Raw genomic sequence first — 24,464 nt, forward strand, 5'->3', positions numbered from 1 at the left:
TATCAAGACAAAGGAACATGCTTGTTAGAACAGGCTTCTTAGACAAGGAAGTTTTAATTTGAGTTTGACCATCTGCAGCGTTATGCATGGAGAATGCGGGCCAGTATTTGTTGTAGAGGATGCACAATGTATCCTGTGCTGTCTGGATCTTTTTTTGTCTCTCACTAGTTCTTCACAGCTCGATCCATTAAGCAGTTATGTGCCCCTGCATGTGACCTGTCCGGGAGTACAGATCAGTCTTTCTGTTGTTCTACACATGGTCCCCGATCACTGAGCTCAGTTGGTAAATATCAGCCGTGAGACATTCAGTTCCCTTTATTGAACATAGTCTTGTCTCCTCTGTACTGTAGCTCCCTCCTCCAGCAGCCCGACGGACCCATTTCTGATCACTGACTCATAAAAAAGAAATGCTTCTGACATTAACTATCGCCACATAAAACAGGCAATAAGGCGAGCTTCAGGCTGCAGAAGTGCAACACGATGATTATTGAGATGGCACAGAGCAACAGGAGCAGTGAACTGATGAGGGTAATTAAAATATGTCTCAGATCTACAGTACAGCGTGGAGGTCTGATAAATCTGAGATACAATCTGTTCGTGTGTATAAGTGCAGTTATATACTGGCTCCAACAACATGACATCCCTCCTTGTCTCTTAGCAATACCAACGGCATAAGTATTGTATCACAGTGCACACACACTACTTTATAAGGAAGCCAACTGGTGTGGGACATTGTCAGTGGTGCTTAGTGTTCCTTTTAGATCATGGGCTTATTCAGGCTGTAATTCTTGTACCCAACAGAGACGAAGATACAACTGGACTTCATGGTCAAGATGGTTTAAGTAGCTGAGCAGATTAAAACAACACCTCTTTGGCAGAAACAATGAAAGCACTTTTGGCTGGACATAAACATAATACTGGCAAATGTTCCGTTACTAAACATAATAACTACATCACGTGAGGCAGCCACTATATTCATCTGAATGTGTACAGCATCTAGGATTGAGAGATTGCAGCTCGATGCTAGCATTAACAGCTGGCTTTAGGGAGTTGGATCAGGCATTGAACTCTGTCTTCCAGCATCCCGGCATGCCCGCCCACCAAATTTTAAAAAGGTACTTCTAAATTTATAGGATTATTAGATCTGTCCTTCAACTCCCTCCAAATAATCTGTGCAACCTTCAACTTTTATTTCGGTTCGACTCCGCATGCAGGTATAAAACTTGCATCTAAAACCCAGCGTTGAATTCTGATTCCTATATGCCGCTTCAATAAATATGTGCAACTTTCTCTCAAATCAAGAAAAGAACAGTTGAAAAACCAACAGGCAAAGTTATATAAAAAGCAACAAGGCATAAACACGAGAGAAGAAAGCAAAGTGCGCGTAATGATTAGAGGTTAGCACATAACATTTCTTATGCTATCTTCACTGAACATGACCAGTCAAAAAGTTTTTTTTTCCACAGTCCTTCACACGAAGCCTTCTCTTATAAGACATGTAGCTCTTGCTGATATGATAGCAAATGCGATCCAGTGTCACTGCTTGAGAACTTTGTGCTCCAGAAAGATTTTTTTTGTGTGCAGAACACGGGTTAACTGCCACTGTATTTGCCACAGAATACTAGCGTCCTCTCGGCTCTCCAGCAGAAAAAGTCACGGTTAATGGATAATGTGTAGGTATCTGAGGTCCGGGTATAGGAGGTTGGCCAGCAGGGCCAGCAGTCTGGGTCCATCTTTGAGACAGTGTCCAGGGTAGCGAATGAACTGCACAGCTTTATTCACAGAGTCCTCTAACTCTGAGTACTGCTTACTGCTGGACATGGCCTCCAACGCCCCCAACGTCTGCATCCACAGAAAAGACAAGAAACATCAAGTTATTTTTAGCAGATAATTGCAGACTGGAAAATGAAAACACTGTATTTGCACTTTTTGCTGCATACTTGCTGTGCTTTCACAGAGAGCTGCAAGTCACTGGTGGGTTGGAGTCGAAGCTCAGTCTCTGATGGCACCTGGATTGAGAGGAATGCTGCCAGACTGCGTACCACCACCCTGAACCTAGATGTACATGCATTAACAGGTGGATTATCAACAATGATGAATTCATATCTTACTGTAGTGTTTTCATTAGTTCATAAAATGCACCTGAACGTACCTATTAGAAACAGGAGACCTCTTTCCGAGGCCGATAGCTCCCAGCAGCCCAGAGTTCAGCCTTTCTTCTCCCAGTTGCAGCAGCCTGGTTTGCAACCTCAACAGACCCATGACGACTCCTGACACTTCAGTTTGGCCCGCCTGTGGCTTCAGCTGCTCCGCTGATAAACTCAGCGTTTTGTGCCACCAAAGAAAAAGCTTGGCTTCATCACCTGGACCACTGGACATACAAAAGCAAACATGCTGACATGATACATGGACTTTTAAAGGTTCCACATTGTAAAAATATAGATTTCCATATCTTTTTTTTTTATTATTACAAAGTAGGTGGAGGTTCTATATAAATACTGTGAAAGTATCACACACTCAATCCACAAGCAGTCAGGACTTCAGTAGGAATGACAAGGAAAACGCAGACCAATCAGAGCAGACTGGGCTTTTTCAGGAGGGGGTTTTAAAGACACAGGCACTAAAACAGAGCGTTTCAGACAGAGTGAACATAGGTATATTTAGACTAGTCTTGTCTTACCCTACTCCAGCACTGGAGTATGGTCTGACCTGACCTAATTGTTTTGGTGGAACATTTGCATTTTCTTGGCATTAAAAAGGCTAATTCCCCCCCAAAATGCCACAAAAAATACTAAAAGACATACTGTATGTAGACTTTGTGGCTAGACAAAGATAATTTGATGGTCGGTGACCTAAAGGTTAAGTCTGGCTTTAATTTAGCTCAGGAGGAGCTCAATGGACTTAAAACCACAGATGATTTGCTAGCTGTATGTCGATTTTGAAGAACTGTATTAAACCGTTATCACAGAAGCTTGTGTGAGCTGGAATTGATCGGTTGACTGGTCAAGTCAATGTCAGAGTTAAAGATGTGGTAAATTAACTCTGACTACGGCCGTGTAAGAAAACGGATCGACATCGGGCATGAGAGCTCTGCGAGACAGAGTCTGGTCTTTACTCAGGTGCATTCACAAGTTGTTTCCTGCAACTGCCAACTCAGATCTGTGAGCCAGACTTTATTCACACAGACAGGCAATATGATGAAAAATAATTAAAGCATGTTTACATGTTCTAGCAGTAACCGACAATATAAGTATAAACCTCAAATTCGGCTTAACATGGGGCCTTTATAAGTCATAACAAGCAACCAAATGAGAGAACAAGGGGGGGTCAAACCTGGGGAAGACCTGATTGGTCCATGTGGTAATTAGAGCCAGAGTCCTCCTCTCATTGGCTGCTGTGTTTTCTGAGTGGAGGCGCTGCAGGATGAAGGCATAGAGGGTCAGGAAGCTGCCTCCTGATTGGCTCTCGGAGAGGAAGTCATCCACTGTAAGCTCCGGCACCTGCAGCGATGCCAACACAGGACCCCAACTTAAAGACTCCTCTTCAGCTGAAACGAACACACAGTGGAGAAAAAAAAGAAAGAATCATATTGATTAAACTCGCTGTATTAAAGTGGGACAATAAAGGACTAAACTAAGTTTCTGAAAAATTGGTCAACAACTAAATAAGTAAATAAATCAAACAAAAACTTAGACTTAAATATTTATCTTATGTAAGTTTACATAGAGCATAATAACATGTGTACAAGAGAGAGAGCACTTTCCGCTTACAGTGAGCCCTAACCTGTACAAGTTTCCCCAAGAAAAAAGTTGCAATCTCAACTTAAATAAACTGTGGTTACCGTGGTTGAAGTACGCTGTAATGCACGCCTCCATGATCCGTGTCATATGCCGCACTGAAGCGAGACAGTGGGAGCAAGCCGTGAGAAGAGGCAGTATGGGGAAGCCCCTCCCTTTCCTGTCCAGCCAGGTAATGACATGAGCGGCCAGTGCCTCGCCTGTTGAGACACCGACTCCGTTCAGCAAAGCCAGAGCGTCGCTGAACAGACTGCAGAACGCCATGTGCCTCTGCTCCAAACCTGTCTCTGTAGAGGAAAAAACAGAAGGAAAGGGTAAGATGACAGAATTTGTCGCTGATGGATGATAATGTTGTTGAGGAAAAAGGTGGGGACAACTCGCCCGGTGGGTTGAATGTGACGACGCTCTCCAGAAGTGACTCCAGCTGAGCCTCCAGGCTGCTGAGGCTGATGCTGCCTCCTTGCTCAAGGGTCACCAAAGACTGCACACACCAGCACACATACGCTCCAGCCTTCAGCGTTTCCTCCTGACAGATGGAAAGTAACAGAGATTATAGTTTTGTTTGGATTGATGCTAAACAGAAATAGATACATATTATGATTATGCATTACTTTAGTTAGAATAACAAAATATTGTACACATCATTAAAGATATTCAGAGCATATGTCCCCAAACCAAGAACTCCTGCCCCCTGAAACTGTTAGTATATTTTGGGTTCTCTGTATGAATATTTAAGCATTACATAATTTATTTATCATTACTGGTTTACGTGTAATTTACCTTATCCTAAAATAATTTTTTCAGGTAAAACCTTCCAAGTAAAATGTCAACTTTACCAAATAAATAAAAAAATAAGCAGACATACTGTGCAACTGCTATGCTTTTTCTTGTGTACTTGTCAGCAAAATTAAATAAAAAAAAACGTGGGAAAATAAAAATAAACAAATAAATTTCTGATATTTTCACCTTTTCACCATAATTCTGCTGTAAAGAGTGGTTCCCATGTTTGACAGCAAAGCTATTTTTATGAATGGACTTCCTACAGTCAAAAATAAAATAACTTGCTGGATCCCGGTCCTATGACATTACATTTTGCAACTTTGGAACATCATCAGGTTGTGTATAAAATAGCTTTCTGCTACTCTAGCTTTACAGCAATTGTCAGGTTTTTAGTGTGAGATGTAATTTGGCTGAGTGATACAGAGCTGACAAAGAAAACAGAATTGTCTAAAGTCTAAATTTATGCAGATTTTCAAGTTTCACGCCTCCCACTTTTATACAAGATGCGCTTGCTTAAGGGCAGAGCAGATGCAGATATAGGAGATTAATTCATCATTTTATTCTCCAACATGGGGCTGCCTCTGTTTAATACAGCTGTTCAATGACTGTATACAGTATCTCTCTATATGAGATCTCAGCTGTAAGTGTATGTTTAACATTCATTAATTTATGGAGTTTATGAATTATTTTAGTACCCAATTTGATCGAAAATGTTTGATATTCTACATGTATACTAAATCAACAGTGAGTATGTTCTGTCATAAATTTCTGGGCTTGAAACCTTGACCTTAACCATGTCCTAAAAAATCTGAGATATGACAAATACGTTTGTATCTTCTCACCCTGTGTGGCACTTCATTAGGGCGGGGGTGGAGCCCAGCAGCGCTACGTAGTGATTTCAGCAGTAGCTGAGGCGCAGAATCAGCACTGAGCAGCAGGGATGGAGGGTAGTGGGTGCCAACATATCCCAAAATGCCCTGGTATGAGGACAGGTCCAGTTGGTGCCAGGGCAGAGAGGTGGACTGGACCAACAGACTGAGTAGAGGGGAGTCCTGGAGGTTGAGGAGGAAATAAATGAATGAATAAAGAAGGGACAAGCGGTCTGACTGTGAGGGGATACCAGAATATTTTGGATTTACCTGTTGACTCAGGATTTGTTCCTCCTTTGCCAGAAAAACTAGCATGTAAAGTAGATAGACTAACATGGTGTGTGACTCTCTCTGAGTACCCGTGTCCGGTAGAGTCGGATATGTTGTCGAGGTGGGGGGCGTTTGCAAGTGGTCACTTAGGACGCTGACCCAGTTAACTTCACATAACACTTCTCCCAGAAAGAGGAAGCAGCTCTTGGGACTTCCTCTCTCCACCTGCGGGCACAGGAAGGACAGAAAATAACCAAATCAACACAAATCTAAAAACAAATCAAACCTCTTGGGTCTCAACTTACTGAATATTTATTATTTCTGAGTTTGTTTGACTCCTACTTAATGTAAGCTGCACATGACTGGCTAAATGAATAATTCAGTTATCTTGAAAGTAATCACAATATTCTAATCATAAATCCAAATGCATCTAATTTTCTGTGCAGATTCTGTGTAGCAGCCTCTATAGATCCATGTGGTTCTTAAGAGGCAGCGGCTTGTTTACAGGAACAGAGAAGTCAGGCTAATAATAGGAGCTAGGGCCAAGGACCGAGATCTCAAATTAACAAGCTCCCCTGTGTCATGCATGTCTAGACCCGTGTGCAGTGTCGGTGGTCAGTTGTCAGGGGTTAGGAGTCGGAGGGCAGAGGGCAGAGTGTCTCACATTGAAGAGCTGCTCCATTAGCTGAGTGTCGGGGTGCAGGTGTCTCCAGGGCAGGCTGCGGAGGTGTGTGTGGTACAGGTAGAGAAGGTACTCGGGTGTACGGGGAGAGGTGCAGCTCTCACAGTACTGCATCATACACAACCACAGTGCAGCTCTCTGGCCGGGGAGCAGACGATCTGCAACACACACACACACATACATACACACACACAGTTATAAATAAGTACAACAAAAGGTAGCAGAACTTAAACACTCACTCATACAGGGTTCCCATACATTCTTATACATCAAAGACTTTCCAGTCCCAATTCCCCTTAAATTCAAGACAGCAGAGTTTGAAACATGGATCAAGTTGAATTACTCCGTGTGTTAGTGAGGAAGTACCAGAGTCCTGTATGTCTTATGCTGAAGGAGTTTATTTATACTTGATCAAGGAGAACAGAAGAGTCGTTAACACAAATAAATGCGTGAGGCCACCTTGATTCTCAAACAGCAAAGCTCAGATTCTTATACTAGAAAGGTGGACCGATACAGCAAATGGAAGATGTCTTAACATACAATTGGCTATAGTACATAAACATGAAGATAAGGATTCACACCAGCTAGGCAATGCAAAGTGTTACCCGGTGAGGGTTATCATCTACCTCTACAGCTGTGTCTGCAACCTGCCAAAGAGTGAGATGGAAGATGACAAGAGAAATCATGGCCTTGGCAGAGAGTTTAGGTCAGGTTAACTGACCCCAGCAGTAATCTAACAGAAAGTCCTGTAATCATAGCTCTTCACTATAACAGAGAGGGATTGATTAACTACATTTACATTAACTACACAAACTGTCTAGGGATATGAAATTATTCCCTAGCACCGTGAAACAATAATGAACGTGAGAGGAACACACGCAGACAACAGAATGTATGCCTATTTACTGGTCTTACATTGCCAGACCTATCTCCACAGTGCTGTGGTAGTGCTGGAGTATGGTCTGGGATATGGGAAAAATGCACTGGGTTGTTTGTATTTCTTTAAACATATCACAGTCGTCTTGGGTGACGCTAAGCCCCGGAAGCAGCAAAGGTGCCCTTGCAAAAGAAACCGCAGCAACGGTGATAGTGGAAGGGGCCTGACACCTGGTGCACCGACGGATGTCAGGCTTTATCCCAGCACTGTACATCAGGTAAGCCAGACAACTGATTCACTAACGTTAGGTAAAAAAGATATCAAGAACTTCAATTTCTATTCTTGCACAAAACATATAAATACAAGCATTTTTAATGACCCATGTCAATTTATGTCGAACCTTGATGTTTTCTTCTCAAATTCACACATTTTCAAGGATTTCAAGGACTCACTATGTGAACAGGACTGCCGGGTACCCACCTCTGAATTTGTGATGCAGTGTTTCTGTGAGCTGAGCATACAGGCCGACCAGACCTCCTGCTGCACTCGCGTCTGTCTCCAGCCAGGGGTAGCATTTGGGGCTACTGACACAAAGAGAAACTGATATTGACATTTGACGTTTGTTTTACATTTTCCTTAGTGGAAAGCACTACACTGATTTCTCCTTGTATCGACTTACTGTTTACCTCTGAAGTAAACATCTAACAGTCTTTCTGTCTGAGCAGTGTTGTTTTTAGTATTTATTATTAAACCATCATCATAACAAGCCTGCAAAAAGAGGCAAAAACGACATCTCAAAAAACTTGTGGAATGTGAATATTTTTAATCTGCTGCCCTCTCTGGAGTCTTCTCTGTCTGTGCTCACAGCTGTATCACATCTGCCTCACTGACAACAGTTCCCCACCATTCAAAACCTGCCTGAGAGCTGCAGGTGTGACATGCTTACCCGCCATCATCAGTGTCCAGAGGAAAGATCCAAGGCTTAAATAACTTCACAATCTTACTGTGTAGGTCCTGCAGTGCTGTGAGAGTGCAAGATACATTTCACTTTCGCACTGACAGATCACAAAAAATCAAATGCGCAAATCAGCTGAATTATATTAATGATCTCAAGTTTTACTGTCCTCAACTTGTGCTGACATTTGGCGGTTACCTTTCATTGTTTTGCCGCTGCCCACTGACTCTCTTGCACAGCTGCTGAGCTGCACACTGATTAGACCGCCAATCAAATGGTCCCAGAAGGAAACAACATCAGTGATATATGGAGTCCAGGCTGAGTAGAGGCCGAAACTGCGGAGGTCTGGCTTACTGAGACGACTCCGCAGGAAGTAATCACTCAGCCAATCAACTGTTTCATCCACCTGTTGGAAAAAAAAATCACATGGTGTGGTTTGAATAATAATGAATGTTTAAGCATCATACAAGTAATTGAGATGGACAGGATGAAATTTTCCATCGTTCTATGAACAACAACACCGACAATAGTTACCTGCTGGGGGGAAAGGCTGATGGGAGATCTAAAGGGAGAAGCTGGTGGTCCGACACCACGGCTGGAGATATCGGTGGTGCAGCGTGTTTGATCAGCTTTGCTCTTGGTATTGCGGGATGGAGGTAAGCAGCCTAGCACTCGCAGAGACACCTTCCAGCACTCGGGACTCAGTAACTGGTTTGATGAGCCTGGTGAGATTTGTTGGAAATGTTGCAAATCAAACACCTAAATCCACTATTCTTGGAATTCATAGCAGATCTTTGATAACTGGTTATGTGCCTTTATTTGAAATCATTTTATCTCATTGTAACAAAAAATAGACACATTTGTATTCACAATTTGTCAAAATGTATCTGATTCAGTTGCTTGTTGGAATGATTCAGCTAACTTTAGTTTTGTTAAATAATTAATTATATATTTTGTTGGTGGGAAGAAGAGTAGGAGGCCTTCTTTCAGAAGGATGAATGTGTTTTGATGAATCACTTGAATGAGCAACAAGAGGACAAAAACAGTCCCTGCTCCTAAGTGCATTATGAGCGGATGTGTGACATAACAGACAAAAAATGCTGCTATTCATAAAAGTTTGTATCAAGGTAATACTAGTTTTGAATTTTCAGTTTGTTTTTATTACCAGCCGCGACAGCGTCGCTCGTATTGGTTTCAATTTTTGAAACTGTGTGTGTCATCACACCTACTGTAGCTGGAACAAACACAGAGGCGGTTTAGAGTATTTTGCCAGGTGTTTATACGTCTGTCTGTCTGTCTGTCTATCTGTATATGTGATGTTCTACAGGAAACTGTGCGAGGAAGAAAAGAAAATAATGTATTTGATTGAGTAAATGGCGATTCCAATTGTGGTTTCATGAGTTAATAATTACTTGAATCACCACAATCAGTTGGGCAGACACACATACACATACACACAGAGACACACAGACACACACACCACACGCACACTCACACTTACTGGTCATAAGCAGACGCAGACAGTCACTGTAGTGATCAGGGAAATGGTGGCGTAGAAGCCAGGTCCAGTGTTTGGTGAAAAGGTGAAAAGGTGTGAGAAGTTCAGGCTCAGGGTCTCGGCCGCAGACGCACAGAGCTCCATGGACCAACTCCAGCAAGCGGGTTCTCTCAGAAAACACAGGATGGGCTTCATTCAGCCACTGGGACAAATCAAACTAGACAGAGAGAGGCAGAGGTGGTTACTGTAACTGGCCAGCTTTAGGTGTATATCATATTTCTTCCCTGTGTTGCATCATTTGTGTGTCTAGGCTTACCTTTGTGAGCAGCATGAAAATTACATCAGCACTGTCAAGGTGTAAGGATGTCACCACGTCCTGATAGAGAAAGACAAGCTGATTGGGTGCTGAGTTGGGAGTGAAGAAGGGGGAAATGAGTGGGCAAAGACGTCTGTGCTCCAGGATTGTCTTCAGGACCCGACCACATTCCTCTGCATTGCCCTGGATGAACACCTGGACACAAACAAAAGTACAATGGCAGTCAATTCAAGCACATTGGATTGATTTACAGAGAGTGAACCTCAATTAATTGGTCAAAGTGGTGTTTTATTTCTGATTCCAGTAGGGTTAACAATCTTATCCATGGATATTTACTTGCTTAACTTTCTTTGGGCATTCCAAGCTAAAAAATGCTTGATAAAAATCTTGTGCTGTTTTGTGTGTGTGGATGTGTATGTATGCGAACCTGTCCCAGTATCTCCACACATGAGGAGAGGTACTGGCGTGTTGGGGGATGTCGCAGTGTGTCTTCACAAACATAGGAGACCACCTGGTAGAAGGCTGACACACCAACATGCTGCACTGCGGGTGATTTCTCTGCCTTATACATATTCACCAGAGCCCTGGGCACATAAATATGCATTAGTCAGAACAGCCCTGTTTTAATAAAACAAAACCTACATATTATTATATAAATATATATATTATATATTTATTGGGACGTTGTTGTTGTTTTTTCTGGAAGCAATATCCGTTAATACTGACGTGATAAAGTTCTCGGTGTGGACAGCAGCCTGGGCCAGGCTTTGCGGTGGAGGAGCCATGGCGTCTGCTTGAAGCTTCTTGACGTCCCTGCGCAGTGATGTTATCTGCGTCTGTACTGCCTCCTGTCTCTGGACACGCTCACACTACGCAGTTACAGACCACACACAAACACATTAATATATCATGGCAAAGAAATTATAAAAAAAAAAATGTGCCCAGTGTGCGGTTTTAGTGGTCGTACTGTGACAGTGATGTTTGCTGGTCCCTGGCATGGCTGCCCACTCTTCCCTTTACACTCCAGGGCCATGGTGACTTGCTCTAGTTGGTTCTTATACAATAGAGGAAGGCTCTCCAGCAGCTCTTGCTCCATCGCCACCTGCTGTGCTTCGCGTGCCACTGCAATCCTGACATCAAGATGAACAAGTACGTATTTCGTATGTGTGCAATGTGTGCCGCTTATGTTGTGGAAATGTTATAATGTGTGTATGGCCTGCATGTACCTGGCCTGTTCCTGCAGGATCCGGAGGTCCTGCTGCAACAGTTCTGCAGCGGCTTTAGAGTCAGTGAGGCAGGTGGTGGGGACTTGAGCCACTGGAGCCTTCTGCTGCCGCGGCTCTGGAGCTGGTCGGGGAACTGGATGCTTCTGCAGGTTGGACAGGATACGCTCCCTTGCTGGACACAAAAAGAGACACAAAACACAACATTAAAACAAGTAACTATTTAAAAAACCCTCATTATCCGTGTTCAAAATTGTTCACTTTTACATTTACCACTGCATGTTTGCTGAATCTATTTTGTAATCTTTTCAATCTAGAGTATAAAGTTTGGCTCTGTACCATTGTTGAGGCTGGTGTAGTCAGTGAAGCCAGGGTTTTGGGCCTGCAAGAAGATTGGCTCACTCTGCACCTTTTCCCACAGAGACAGAACCTCCCTCTCATCATACTGCAGACGCTCCTGGTCCACATACTCCAGCCACAGTTCCTACAGTAAAACATGACAACACAAATTCAAATGTCGGACAAGATTGGACTATCCTGTTACAATCATTTTGCCACATGGTTTTCATTCAGAAATGTAAAAAACACATGAAGACAAACCAACCTGATGTCGCTGCATGACCTGTGCCAGTCTGTGTGGTTCATACTCGGGAGGAAGGGAGGGAAGGTAGACTTCCTGCTTCTGCAGAGTCTCATCATCCAACCACACAGCAAACACACCAAACAACCTGTAGGCAACCGATAAGCTGTGATCTGAGAGCACCAGGAATGTATTTGAATGTGCACATAAAACATCAATGCCCTACCTGACCAGCTCTGTGTGCAGCTGGGGAGAAGTGAGGTAAGGGGGACAGAGATTGTCGGGGCTTTCATCTCCCTGGCTGTCTGATGATGGTGTGTGTGGTGGGGGCACCCTGAGGGCCTGGCTGGCAGCATGGTGGAAGTCAGACACCTCCTGTATTCTCTGTCTTAGGTTTTTAAATAAAGCGGCCTGGGAAGAGGCCTGGAAGAACCTTCGGCCGATACATCCACCTGCAACCAGCCTGGTGGACGACACATACAAAGAGAGATAGATAGAAGATAGAAGATAGAATATACCTTCAGATGGATTCTTCCTAATCCCTCTTGATAGGGATATTACTGTGTGTGCGTCCATCTTACCCATACTCAGGTCCTGGTTGTCTGAGGTAGAGCTGTAGGAACTTCTGCCAGACCAGGGGAAGGAGGGGGTGGTCAGGAGGCGTGGCTAAGGCCTGACATGCCCAGCGGTACACCTGCAGCCGCTGCAGAGACGATGCTACCGGCAACTTCAGCCTCTGCTGCGCCTTCTGGCTCAAAGACACACTGTTAACACCATCTACATACAGCACTTAGGACTATAAAACAGCGGTAGACCAGACTACTGAGAACTCTACCACTCTTCCATGTGAGAATACAACTGCTCCTTGACTTTCACGGACTGGAATGTGAAAAGTGTCCCTGCAGTAAATAACAGTAATCCTGACATTTCCTCGTCAACAAATGTGTAACTTCTTGTGTATGAGTCTGTACCTTTAAGGCTTGTTCTGGAGAAATGTTGGGCTCTGACAGGAGCTCATGTTCAACACAGCGTCTCAGCTGAGAATCCTCTTCAAAAACACCTTCCATATTCAGCACCAGCCAGGCGAACCAAACCTACAAACACAGAGACAACACCTGTCAGGACTGAGAACTTCACTAATATGATCAAGAGCACTTGCACATACTGTTGGTTCTTTGGAGACCCTTACCTCTGCACTCAGGGATTGGCCCTCTATGAATGAGGGCGTGGCATTTCCAGCAATCCAGCCAACCAGAGAGGAGAGCAGACCCCGATCTCCATGGTACCCCAAAGCATTCTGAAAGAGGTATGAAAATGGAAACCTTTACAGCTATTGTTGCCCCCTAATGTTTTCCTGATGGAAACATTTTACTGGTGACTCAGAGTTGGCATGCTTATTTATACTCACTGCTGATACCACGTCAGTTTTTATCACAGTGCAAATTAACCAGGTTCTTAATGGGTTAAAGGTATTTGTTCAGCATCGCTCACCACAAAACTCATGCTCTGATTGTAATGTGCGACCCATTAATATTCACTCATATAACACATATAAGTCCCACTCAAGACATGCAATGAGTCATATTTTGTTCAACATGTTTTCCCACATAAAGTAAAACAATATCAGAGAATGGGGATGGAAGCACATCTACAAGTCCACACTATGTTGAGTCTCTTCTGTGACTAATTTCTACCACATCCATGCGTTCTACTAGCTTCTAGGTTGTTGTGCAGGCCCAAGATGTGAGCCAGAACCAGCATCAGCTGAGGAATCTATTTTGCACTAAAACTGGCGACTAGCAGAGTTATCAGAATGGTAAATGTAGTTAGCATCTTTATTAGTTTCTGTTGTTTGTTAGCTTATCAGCTTGTAACTGTCAGCTGACAGCTATGGTGGCAGTGTGTTTTCTCTCTGTACTGACAGTCCGCTCTGAAGTGCACAGACATCTGGAATGTGAAAACAACTCTCTTGTGACAAAATTTGCTTGGATACAAGTCACTATCGTCAATGTCATTTTTGAGTGGAGGGGGACTTTAAAGTTATATTTATCTTAATAATGTTACTGAAGGCAGTATGCAGTGCTAAATTCAGCATTCACCAACCTTATGCTGTTGGTACAGCAGTTTCTGCACACATTCCTCCTGATGGCGTGTGAATGCTGCACAGCAGATCTGATCCATGAGGAACAGGACAGTTTTGTCCCGGTACCACAGGTTCTGCTGAGTCAAAATCCCCACCCAAAACTCGAGCACCGCTGCAGCACCGACACGCCCGGGCTGTGAGCTCTCCACTACGTGACTCTGGAAGATAAAACACACACATTTATAGATGATAAAAGGAAAGATGGATGGGCTAGAACAACTTATTCTCATTATTGTTTTTTTTTTTTTTACTTTTAATAATCTTTTCCATATTTTGTTTTTACAAATCTTGAGATTAAAACCTATGTCACTGGTTAAAGGAGAAAATAAGTCCCATGTGGTTTATTTGAGCACAAGGTACCAGCATTGTTTTAGAGTAAAATCAAGACTTTTCCTTTCCATTACTGGCTGATGATATTACTGGAGTCTACATACACAAAGTAAAGTCATTTTTTTTCAAACCATTTTAAGAATTCTGGAAGTTAAAGGTCCCATATAATAAAAAAGTGAGATTTCCATTTCTTCTTTAAATTATGAAGCAGGGCTAGGTGTTATAGAAATTCTGTGAAAGTATCAAAATCATTCCACAGAGAAATGCACACAGCCCACATTCCGAAACTGTGACTTTAAACAAGCCGACAGGATTTCTGTAAAGTTTTGATGTCACAACTTTCCGATAGAAGGTGAAAACGGGTTCATTCAGACAGAAAATATTAGAAAAATAATGTGTGTTTTTTGGGCATTAAAGCATGTAAACATGTTCTAGTAGAAACCCAAAATACAAGTATGAACCCGAAAGTGACCATAATATGGCACCTATGAATTTTCTGTAAAGACCAGAAAAACATCTTTATAATAAAAACTTGTTGTGACGAACCTGAATGACACTGTTCAACAGTCGGACATTATCTCCATAGGTGGTTCCTGTGAGGAGTGGTGCTACTCTGTGAGTAACCTGCTGAGTAACACCTTGAGGACACACGCTGTCGTATTGCAAGAACAACTGGATACAACTTACAAACCTGGCATAGACAAAAGGACAACAGCGGAGGCAAGAATAAGTTACAGAGAGTTGCAGAGCAGCTGCTACAGTAAATATATTTTATGGGTTGTGTGTAAAGGATGTATCTTTCTTACTGAGCGTTGTTGAGCAGGTAGAAGCTGAGATGGTAGGTTGGGGGAAGGATGTTGTCCAGAAGATGCACAGCAGCTCTCAGGTGGCGAGATTGTATCAGACTCTTCAGCAACCCGACTCCATCAGTACAAAAGTGCTCCAGACTAGAAAAACACAGGAGATGAACTGAATTCAAACTAATGTATGAATCCACCATAAGTATCAGGCATTGTGTGAGTGACTACAAACCTATGTCCCACTGTTGTCATAGCGATAGACAGGTAGCAACCAATAGGAATGCCTGCTTTCACAGCCCTGATAACAGAGTGCATGCTGGGAGCGTGTGTAAGCTCTGGAAGTGGGTTGGACGCCAAAGCGGGCACCGACCAGGCTCCTTTAGGGTTCTGGGCATTGCTGTGGAGCTTCAGCCTTAGCAACAGTTGCCAAGCCCATTGACTAAAGGATGCTTCAGGAGATACACCCAAACGAAGGACACTGGCAAGGTAAGACACCTGAAGGGAGGAGGTCAGAGAGAGAAAGATCGAGAAACAAGCTGTGGTGGGTCACACTAAACTTGACCAAAAAGTGCATGCATCACCTGTTTGATTCCCTCTGATATGAGGCCACTGTACGGTTTGTCAGTAAGGTACTTTTTATAGGCTTCAGCCACCAACAGAGCCACTTCACTGTGGAGAGATGAAGACAGGGCCAAGGAGCCATCCTGCAAGAGGAAACGGGTTTAACGACAAACTCACAACTGTACTCGAGATATCTGGACAGATTGTAATGAATCAATGACTACCTGTGCGTAACCCCAGTTGAGGCCCTCCAGTATGACACAGGCCAGCCGGTTCTCCACAGCAGACAGAGGATGCTGGAGCAACCAGGCTCCGATCACACAAATTTCCTCTGTCCGTGGCCGCCACAGACTCAGAGGCAGCTCTTTGCACAAATAAAGAGCCACCTAACACACAAATGTTCACACAGCACAGACAGAACAAAAAGTAATGAGTTAAAGCTGAATGCCAAGTTAGGTATTTTCCTCTCAATGGAGTAAAGTACATGCAGTTACATCTTAATAGAATAACAATACTAACCATTCCCACAGTTTGTATGGTTTCTCTCAGTCTCTCCAGGAGCACAGAGATAACGTAGGGATGGGCTGTTGCTATGGCAGCCAGCAACTCCCTCCCCACTTTAGAGTATGTCTCTCTGGTCGACACACTCACATAAGACACCTGGAGAAAAAATAAGAAAATAACAAGGCGGGCACTTTATGTTTTCTAAGGGTGATGAATCTTTTAACAACCTTATCACGCACACACACACACCAGTCCTGCATAGACACTGCATAGACAGACAGCCACTACTCTATAATTAAAGCTATAATTACTCTATAGTTTTATTTTATATGCTTTATTTTCCTCCTGCAGCTCCTTTTCATACCTGGTACATGAGCAGAGTTATGGTTGTGATGAATGTGGGGTCAGAGTGCTGTGTCGGTGTGGCCATGTGTGCCAGTGCGGTGAGGAGGGAGATGCCATCAGAGCTGTTCACTTCACACAGCCAGTGCTCAAATCTCTCGTGATGTTCTGGGTCTGTCACAAACACAAACACATACAATTAAAGACAAGGGTGGCAACTGTCAACATCAGACTGAGAATAATACAACCCACACTTTTTTTTTGAACCCAGTTTTAAAATCCCAATGCAAAAGTTATAACGTTGCCACGATACCAGAATGGTAAACTTCAGTACAATACAAGCAGAAAAAAATGAGTCAATAAAAAAAAGGTCAATACCTCATTTGATAGCACGGCAAAAAGAAAAAAAATCGATGGCACACAAAATAGGAGAATTTCTTCCCAACTTTTAAATTAACAAACTTCACACAGTGCTGCATGAGAAAAAGGTCACTGAATATATAGCAACACACAGTTGATTTTATTCCCCATTGATTCAACTGTGCAGCCTTGGGTTGAAACTCTGATTGTAGATCTGCTTTTTTTAAATTATAACTTTGGTACTTTTGTTACTATCAAATGGTGATATCGCATCGTTTATAAACATGCGGTATTGAATGGTATTGAAGTTTCAATTCTTTGACTTAGAAATTAAGTTTAAGTAGTTCTAGAAAAGTTCAATTTAAAAGTTTAAAAAAACTGGCCATAGAAATTTTGTTTAAGAAACATTCAACTTCTTTTTTTAAGCATTACTAAAATGCCCATGCTAATTACATTTCTTAGGATTTAAAGGATAATATTTTGTGCAGGTTAAGAGCATACACTGGTACCTCTAAGAGCCTGAATGCAGGAGCGCGTGTCAGTAGTGGTGCTGAATGTTTCCAGTCCTGCTGTTTCTGTGCTCTGCATAACGAAAAGGACCCTCCACAGCATAGAGCTGGACAGTGTCCCATATGGCATCTCAGACATAAACAACCAAATGCCCAACCTGAAAAAGACGACCCCAGAAAATCAACGTGATGCTCATGATTAATTTTTTTTTTTAGTTTAAATACAAACTTGAGGCCAATTCCTCACCTTTTGTTCCTGAGTACATGTAAAACAGCTCTGAGGAAGAGATTGTCATATTCCACCTGCAGCTTGTCCAAAGACAGAGAGTGTCCATGAGAGCTGGATCCACCAGAACCAGTTATACTCACATACTGGGCCCAGTGGTCACTGACATAACACACCGTCATCCTGAGGATCAAGAGAGAAGACAACATTATGAATATGTAATGTTATATACTGCATATGTGCATAGTTATACTGTGCATTATTGGTTCACTGACCGTATGATGTGCCCTATTCGCTTAACTAGCTGTCTGTATCGTGCCCTGTTGTAGGTTTGTAGTCCAAGGGCGAGAATTTCGATGAGCGAGGAGGCAAAAGCAAAAACGCGCATCATCTTCTGACTGGAACAGGCCTGGGGTTCATATACACCTGGAAGGAAAGTGTTGTGTCAGTTTATGCATTGAGGGATACAAACAGACAGACAGACAGACTGACTGACTCCCTTACCCTGCTTGCTCATCCCCAGCATGTGTGAATAGAGCTGCTGAAAGGGGAACTGGGTCAGCAGGGAGATCAGATCCTCCTCACACAGCAACAACCAGCTGCTCCCTGGGTCCTCATCCTAAACACAAAGGGCAGTGCAGTTAGAGGCTCAGTGACAACATAGTGCACTCTTAAGAAAACAACTCACAACAGTCTCTATTTTACACTTGTCTAAGCTACTAACAGTTTTTAAGGCAGGATGCAAAGTGGAGGCTTTTTTAAAATGGGACGTCTTCGTCCTTTGGCTGCACATGTTAGGGGTACCAACAGCAGATCATCTATTTCCATCTAGCTGGTAACCCAGCCCCGGACCAATCTGATATGGAAATCTTAGTTATTATCCACATATTTCAACTGGCATAGGTTTAAAGTGCCTAGAGGGGGGACACATGATTTGGTGGTAGGAGGAAACTGGAGCAGCCGGAGAAAACCCACGCAAACGAGGGGAGAACATGAAATGAGAATGTTTAAAAAATATTACAATCCAGTATCTGAAAATGTTACTACTTTGCATAATAATGTGTGAAAGTTCCCAGAACAAAGTGATTAGTACAACACATTAGTACTGGCAGCAGCAGAATGATATTTAACCAGTCAAACATGTTTATTGTTTTACAACAGCTTTGAATATGACTCAGCATATCAGAACAAAGACCAGAGTCATAAATGCTTCATCTACTAACCTCAGTGACACATCGCATTGTATTGAGAGACATGCAGCATAGGTACTTTTTGTTTAACATAATGGCAATTAGTGAAGAAACAGATGCTGTTTTTACCAGAAAAATAATATCTACGTTATAATTAATAAAGTTTTCTACTTATTTCTCTATGCAATCATGTAGAAAAAAAAGATTGCTTATTTGCTTTTTATTTTCATTGACAGGTTTTTCCAGTTTCCCCATCCCATATACACACAAAACTGAAATTGCTGTGTTTCTTTTCTCAAAATGAAGTCATTGCCTGTCTTCGCATACCTCCTCTCCGCCTTCATCTACTAGTGTCCAGTTGCCAGATTCAGGTCCTGAAGCTGCTGAGCTCTGGCTCTCGCATGGCTTCAGATGTCCCAGAAACTCTGCTCGGTGTCTGAGTCAAAACACAGAAGCCTCAGGTTAGAGATGTGAGTTTGTGAGACCCTGAAAGGATGACCTGAACTCTCATGAAAAGACAAAGAGACAAAGCTAGAGGGTACAGTCCGCAGTCAGTGGGCAATGAAGAGTAATTGCTACAGGGGCCCTGGTATTTACCTTGCAGGCGACATTAGAACGGCCAGAGCTTGCATAAAGTGCTGCACTCCACAAGTGTTCCCCCAAACTTGGATCTGAGGCAGAAATTGGCAAGACAACTCCAATTAGTATGTACAACCTTTGGCAAGACAACAATAAATGAAAATCACTGCCCCTAACTAACCTGAAGGAAGGGTGCGGCCCACTTGCCAACCCCTGCAGGACAGCACAAAAGATGGCACAGCAGGTACAGGTGCTCTCCTGACCCTCCGACATGCAGCAGGACTGCCACCTGCAGAGTGGAGCAGAAGCGCGTGAGGAAACAACAACAAAACAACTCGACCAATGATACATGCAGTAAGAAAAGTGGTATAGTGTGTACCAATCTCTCCAGCCAGTGATGGATGTCTGTCTGAAACTGTGTGTCATCCAAGACTCTGCGTGTGAAGCTAAACAGGACACTGACCGCCTCTTTCAAGGGCTGGAGAGAACAAGGCTGTGTTCGGCTGCCAGAACAATCTGATAAAAAAAGAAATACAAAACTGATGTAGGATTATAGATGCATCTATGTGAAGGGCCGTTCTCTCAACTTGATCCAATCGTGCTTGTCTATGAGAGTCGGCATCTTGTCAGACTTTTACTCCGCCTCATTTCCTCTTACCAAAAATGAGCATTGATTCGACGTTGGGGGGAGGGAGATACTGTACGTCCATCTGGCTGACGTATATCTCCGAGGAGAAGTGAGGGCTAACGGCAAGCTGTCACTCAAGAGGCTGTGCCCCTAATTATTCATAAACTTTAACCTTCAATGAAATATAACTAGCCTGGTACAAAAAAAAGCCCCACCCTCAGTGTTGTCATGGAGATACGACCTTAACATACAGACTAGAATGTTTTTTTTGTACCAGGCCTTAAATAGGTTTAATTATGCTGTGAAAGCGGCCGGTTTAACATGACACCTTCTTGGCTCAATTAGGAAATCGCTGTGGTGGGGGCTTGTGTAGGATATGCACTTTATAGTAGTATTATGCACGATAGATACAGGCATATTATGGCCACTTCAAGGCAAGAAGGATGTAAAGCTCTCTCACCTTTTAGTAGACGATACAAGTATGATTCCACCTGGAGGCGTGACAGCAAAGCAGTGTACGCATGTAGCACCACCTTCTGATGGAGCAGCTCACTGCGAGCCTCGAACAGTCTCCTCAGCTCGGCCAGTACGCTCTGACTGAACTCTGCCTGCTGGAAGCGGTGGTACCCACACACCTTAGACTGATCTGCACACACACCCTGTAGAGAAGAAACTATATTTAAAGCGTTGTTCCAGCAGGAGACTATTAGTTAATAGTTCTTTTGTAGTAATAGTTCTATATTTCTGCTTGTCGCTTAACCACCACACCTGAAGTGTAAGCTGTTCGTCTCGGAAGCTCCAGAGACGATTCTGAGTGCTCTTGCAGTCAGAGGAATGCGTATGCAGCTGTGTGTGCGACTGGGTCAGCTGTCTACGACAGCGCCAGTAGTTCTGCAGCAGTTCAGTCAGTTCGTGGTTCTCCTGCCGGGCTAGAGCGCAGAACTGGGCTGCACACACTTCAACACCCTCTAGCCAAGCTTGCAAACCTCCGCCTGGCTCCCACACACTTAGTTGCTCCAGTGAGAACGGCTGCAGAAGAAAACATGAGGTGAGAGAGGTTATCTCACATGTTAATGTGTGTATGTATATGTAAGAACAAAATGATTTTAGTCACATAATAACTATGTTATTGTCAGGATCTGGGCAATATTGGCAATATATCAAAATATTTTGTCCATACATATATATATATATATATACCGTATATATCGCCTTTGATCTAAATTGATAATAACAAGCACATACTAACAAAATTTTTTCTGAAATATTTAGAGTTTATATTTTGCACTAAAGTTCTTAATGAAATGAGAAAATACTTGGTTGCATATTAAATTCACACAGGAGCCTACAAAAACAGGCTTTACCATGTGGTCATTAATATAGACGTTTGATAAATATCGTTATCGAGATATAAAATGACCTATACCAGCATGAAATATTTTGGCCACCACCGAATACATTCTCAATTTGTTAGTATCAACAGTATGAAATTATGATTTTTGGTATTTTAGTATTAAGAAACTGAATACTTTAAGGGGAATGATATAAAAAAATGAATTTATAACAAACACTGTATTTAAACCCATTTAGTCCATTTGAAAACCCTAACAACTGCACTCATAATCTAATTTAATGATAATATTAAGTTAGATGGTCTTGATATATGAGATTACCTGAATTTCTGGAGCTGTCTTGGGTAATTCTGGGTAGAGTTTACTCCTAGAAAGTTCAGCTACGGACTCCACAGGCTGCAAACTTGGAGGGGAAGATTCTTGCTCAGGAAGCGCCAACACTGCAGGTCCCTTTTCCCTATTTTTCACAGCTTCCTCACAGAGCTGCATGACAGAGCCCTCCTCCAGCGTGGGTAGAGAGGGGTACAGTGCAGGGGCACTCGGAGCATTTGCTATCTGAAACTGAGTTGAAACACAAGGCGGATTCCACGACTGTGTGTCTTTTCCCAACTCAGTGGTGTGTGCTGCAACTTTAAGCTCAGTCTGCTGGTTTGAAACCCCACCATCGTCATATTCCTCGTCTTTTAACTCTGTCAGACGCACTGTATCCTGTGACCTCAGAGGTGACTGTAAAGTCTTAGTTAACACCGATGTGGACAAAGTATGTGATGAGGAGGTCTGCTGTTTCTCAGAGGGTAGATCTGATGGCTGTGCTGTGGTCTCAGGGGGTTGAACAGGGTCCTGCTGCTCCTCCAGAGGCTCCTGATATGGCAGACTGAGGGGGATGTCGGTGAAGCCAGAGGTGGAGGCCTCATCACAGGCCGTTGAGGGAGCAGTGGCTCTTTTGTCTTCCTCTGCTTGCTTCTGCTTCCTGACCAGCTGAAAACATAAAACAACAGAGAATAAAAATAAATTCTCCTTGGTCAGCAAATCAGCATGTGATTTAGTTTTTTAAACGCGTGACAAGGAATGTAGCACCCAATAATGTAATGGTTTCCTGAAAATGTAATTAAATATGCACTTAATCCTATTGAAAATATAATACAACTCAACAATGCAATTTTATGGTGTACGTATTATGTGTACTGTGAGCTATGGGACACGTACAATTTCCCTGAGGGGATTAATAAAGTATCTATCTATCTATCTATCTACTTTTGTTATATCAATATTATTCAGATGGTGTCTAATACCAGATCCACTATGGTCTTGTGAATGGACGGGTTTCACATTGATCAGGATTTTAGTTGTAATCTTTGCATGATAACAACACACATAATTGGCATCTGTTGTAAATTTCAAATTCTACAAAAAGCCTTGAATTAACATTCCCAAACAGGAAATCTGTGTCCAATCTTAGTGTTTTCAGTAGGGTAACATCACATTAAAAGTATTATACATGACATTAAAAGTATTATACAGTTTATTTTCATTATACTATAATTTTTGAGAAAAAAAGCAAATTTCTTTCCTTCATAACATTATCCATCAACATGATTGCATCATCATTGGTCAAGTTATTACACTGTTGAGTTTAATTCCATATTTCAATCAAATTAAGTGCAAAATGTTGCAGATTTTGGGGAAAATAGATACACCAATTTTCCAATCCAATCCAATACCGTTAACTAGACTGAGCGTATCGATTACGTACTCGTTACCGATATGAACCGTAAACATTTAGCCTTGATAAAGGCAACAAATCAACACTGATATAAATGCACTATATATCCTTTATTAACAAATAACAAAGTGTACATTAGCAGCAAAAATAAATAAATAACACTTCCATGTGAAGTGCACTGCAAACAGATATTTTAAAATGAAATATAAAACCAGAGCCGGTGTTGCAAACAAAGAAATGAAGTGACTACATCGCTGTAACTGTATTGGTGTTTATGATATTAATAAAAGAGAAATGACTGGATCGGCCTTATTCATCCAATATACGATCCAGGTATCAGATCGGTCATCTCTAGAAAATATGACATTGGGTGCTACAGGGCATGACTTAAGCGCAAACATTATGATGAATGTGGTAAAAACATTTACTCATGATGACTCAGCACAGTGTCCCAGTGATTAGCTATGTCACGTAGTTTTTGATCCTGGGGCTTTTATGTGAAGTATGTGTTTCCTGTCACAAGACATACTGTATGTTGCATTGGATACTGGGTGTGTATCTGACTAGAGAGACCTGTCCTGCCTCAAAAATACCAAGTCCTGTTGGAATCCACCTGTGAGCTCAAAACAAGAAGAAGAATGACAGTAAAATAACTTAAAGTGTAATCACCTGAGATTTTCCGCTGGTTTTTGCCTTGGTCTTCTTTGGTCTTACAGCCTCCATCTTTAGTCAGCTCACATCAGCTTGTCCCCCCACCCCAACTCAGATCACAGTGACGAACAGCTGACTGAGATGTTAATTAACTGACAACAACAAACAGTCCTCATAAGTAAACTGGATCCACACAAACAGAAACCATTAGCTGGAATAAGCTAGACTAGGTCTCTGATGCGATAAGCAGCTAGTGGCTGGCTGTGTTGTCAAGATAAACACTTGTCATGGGTTGTAAACAAAACACTCTTGTCTGTATGGCCCGTTGAGAAAAGTCACAGCGGAGGATAGCAATGCAACAATTAGCATATCTCTAAGCGTAGACAAAGAATACATTTTTGTAAAAGGAAACTAGTCCCGTTGACTATAAAGACGCTTTACCAAGGCTAAGCTAAGCTAACAAGCAGCAGTTGGGTCGTTGCGCCGTTTTTCTCCCTAGTAACTGATTCACCAACGGCTCAAAGTTGTCCGTTTTGTCGCTCACATTATCAAAATAATATTTCAACACCTCGAGTCGTGTGACAAGCGGCGGCTGCCTGAGTCTGAGGGTCAGCTGTCATTTGTTTTGTTTATTCCAGGAATCACAATATGCGATAACGTGCTCCACCTCTCTACGGAAAGCCAGAGAGCCCAAACTACATACTACAGACCATACCCAC

At 42.6% G+C, this 24,464-nt stretch overlaps 1 protein-coding gene across 2 annotated transcripts; it reads right to left on the reverse strand.

Annotated features, from left to right (window-relative positions):
* Positions 1 to 821: 821 nt before the first annotated feature.
* Positions 822 to 24,365, reverse strand: epg5 (ectopic P-granules autophagy protein 5 homolog (C. elegans)). 2 transcript variants are annotated; one of them, XM_083912094.1, is made up of 45 exons: positions 23,764 to 24,365; positions 21,693 to 22,349; positions 20,788 to 21,048; positions 20,480 to 20,678; positions 19,771 to 19,907; positions 19,573 to 19,680; positions 19,410 to 19,483; positions 19,140 to 19,248; positions 18,127 to 18,241; positions 17,898 to 18,048; positions 17,644 to 17,805; positions 17,397 to 17,554; positions 16,550 to 16,701; positions 16,201 to 16,341; positions 15,906 to 16,067; positions 15,702 to 15,824; positions 15,353 to 15,615; positions 15,127 to 15,267; positions 14,867 to 15,011; positions 13,951 to 14,148; positions 13,037 to 13,144; positions 12,819 to 12,941; positions 12,429 to 12,595; positions 12,074 to 12,310; positions 11,872 to 11,995; positions 11,607 to 11,751; positions 11,271 to 11,442; positions 11,012 to 11,174; positions 10,771 to 10,913; positions 10,472 to 10,628; positions 10,045 to 10,239; positions 9,732 to 9,945; positions 8,765 to 8,952; positions 8,429 to 8,636; positions 8,222 to 8,297; positions 7,756 to 7,856; positions 6,381 to 6,556; positions 5,717 to 5,941; positions 5,420 to 5,629; positions 4,179 to 4,323; positions 3,842 to 4,084; positions 3,334 to 3,547; positions 2,153 to 2,371; positions 1,941 to 2,055; positions 822 to 1,842 (listed from the first exon to the last, which is right to left on the reverse strand). In XM_083912094.1, exons 1-45 carry the CDS (start codon positions 23,815 to 23,817, stop codon positions 1,660 to 1,662), a joined length of 7,761 nt encoding a protein of 2,586 aa, XP_083768220.1. In that variant the 5' UTR covers positions 23,818 to 24,365; the 3' UTR covers positions 822 to 1,659. The 2 variants fall into 2 exon arrangements, with proteins under 2 accessions (XP_083768220.1, XP_083768219.1); XM_083912093.1 differs by having other exon boundaries at positions 7,756 to 7,859.
* Between the last annotated feature and the right edge of the window lie 99 nt (positions 24,366 to 24,464).

Source organism: Echiichthys vipera (genome assembly GCF_963691815.1).
Source record: "Echiichthys vipera genome assembly, chromosome: 4".
Taxonomy (NCBI): Eukaryota; Metazoa; Chordata; class Actinopteri; order Perciformes; family Trachinidae; genus Echiichthys; species Echiichthys vipera.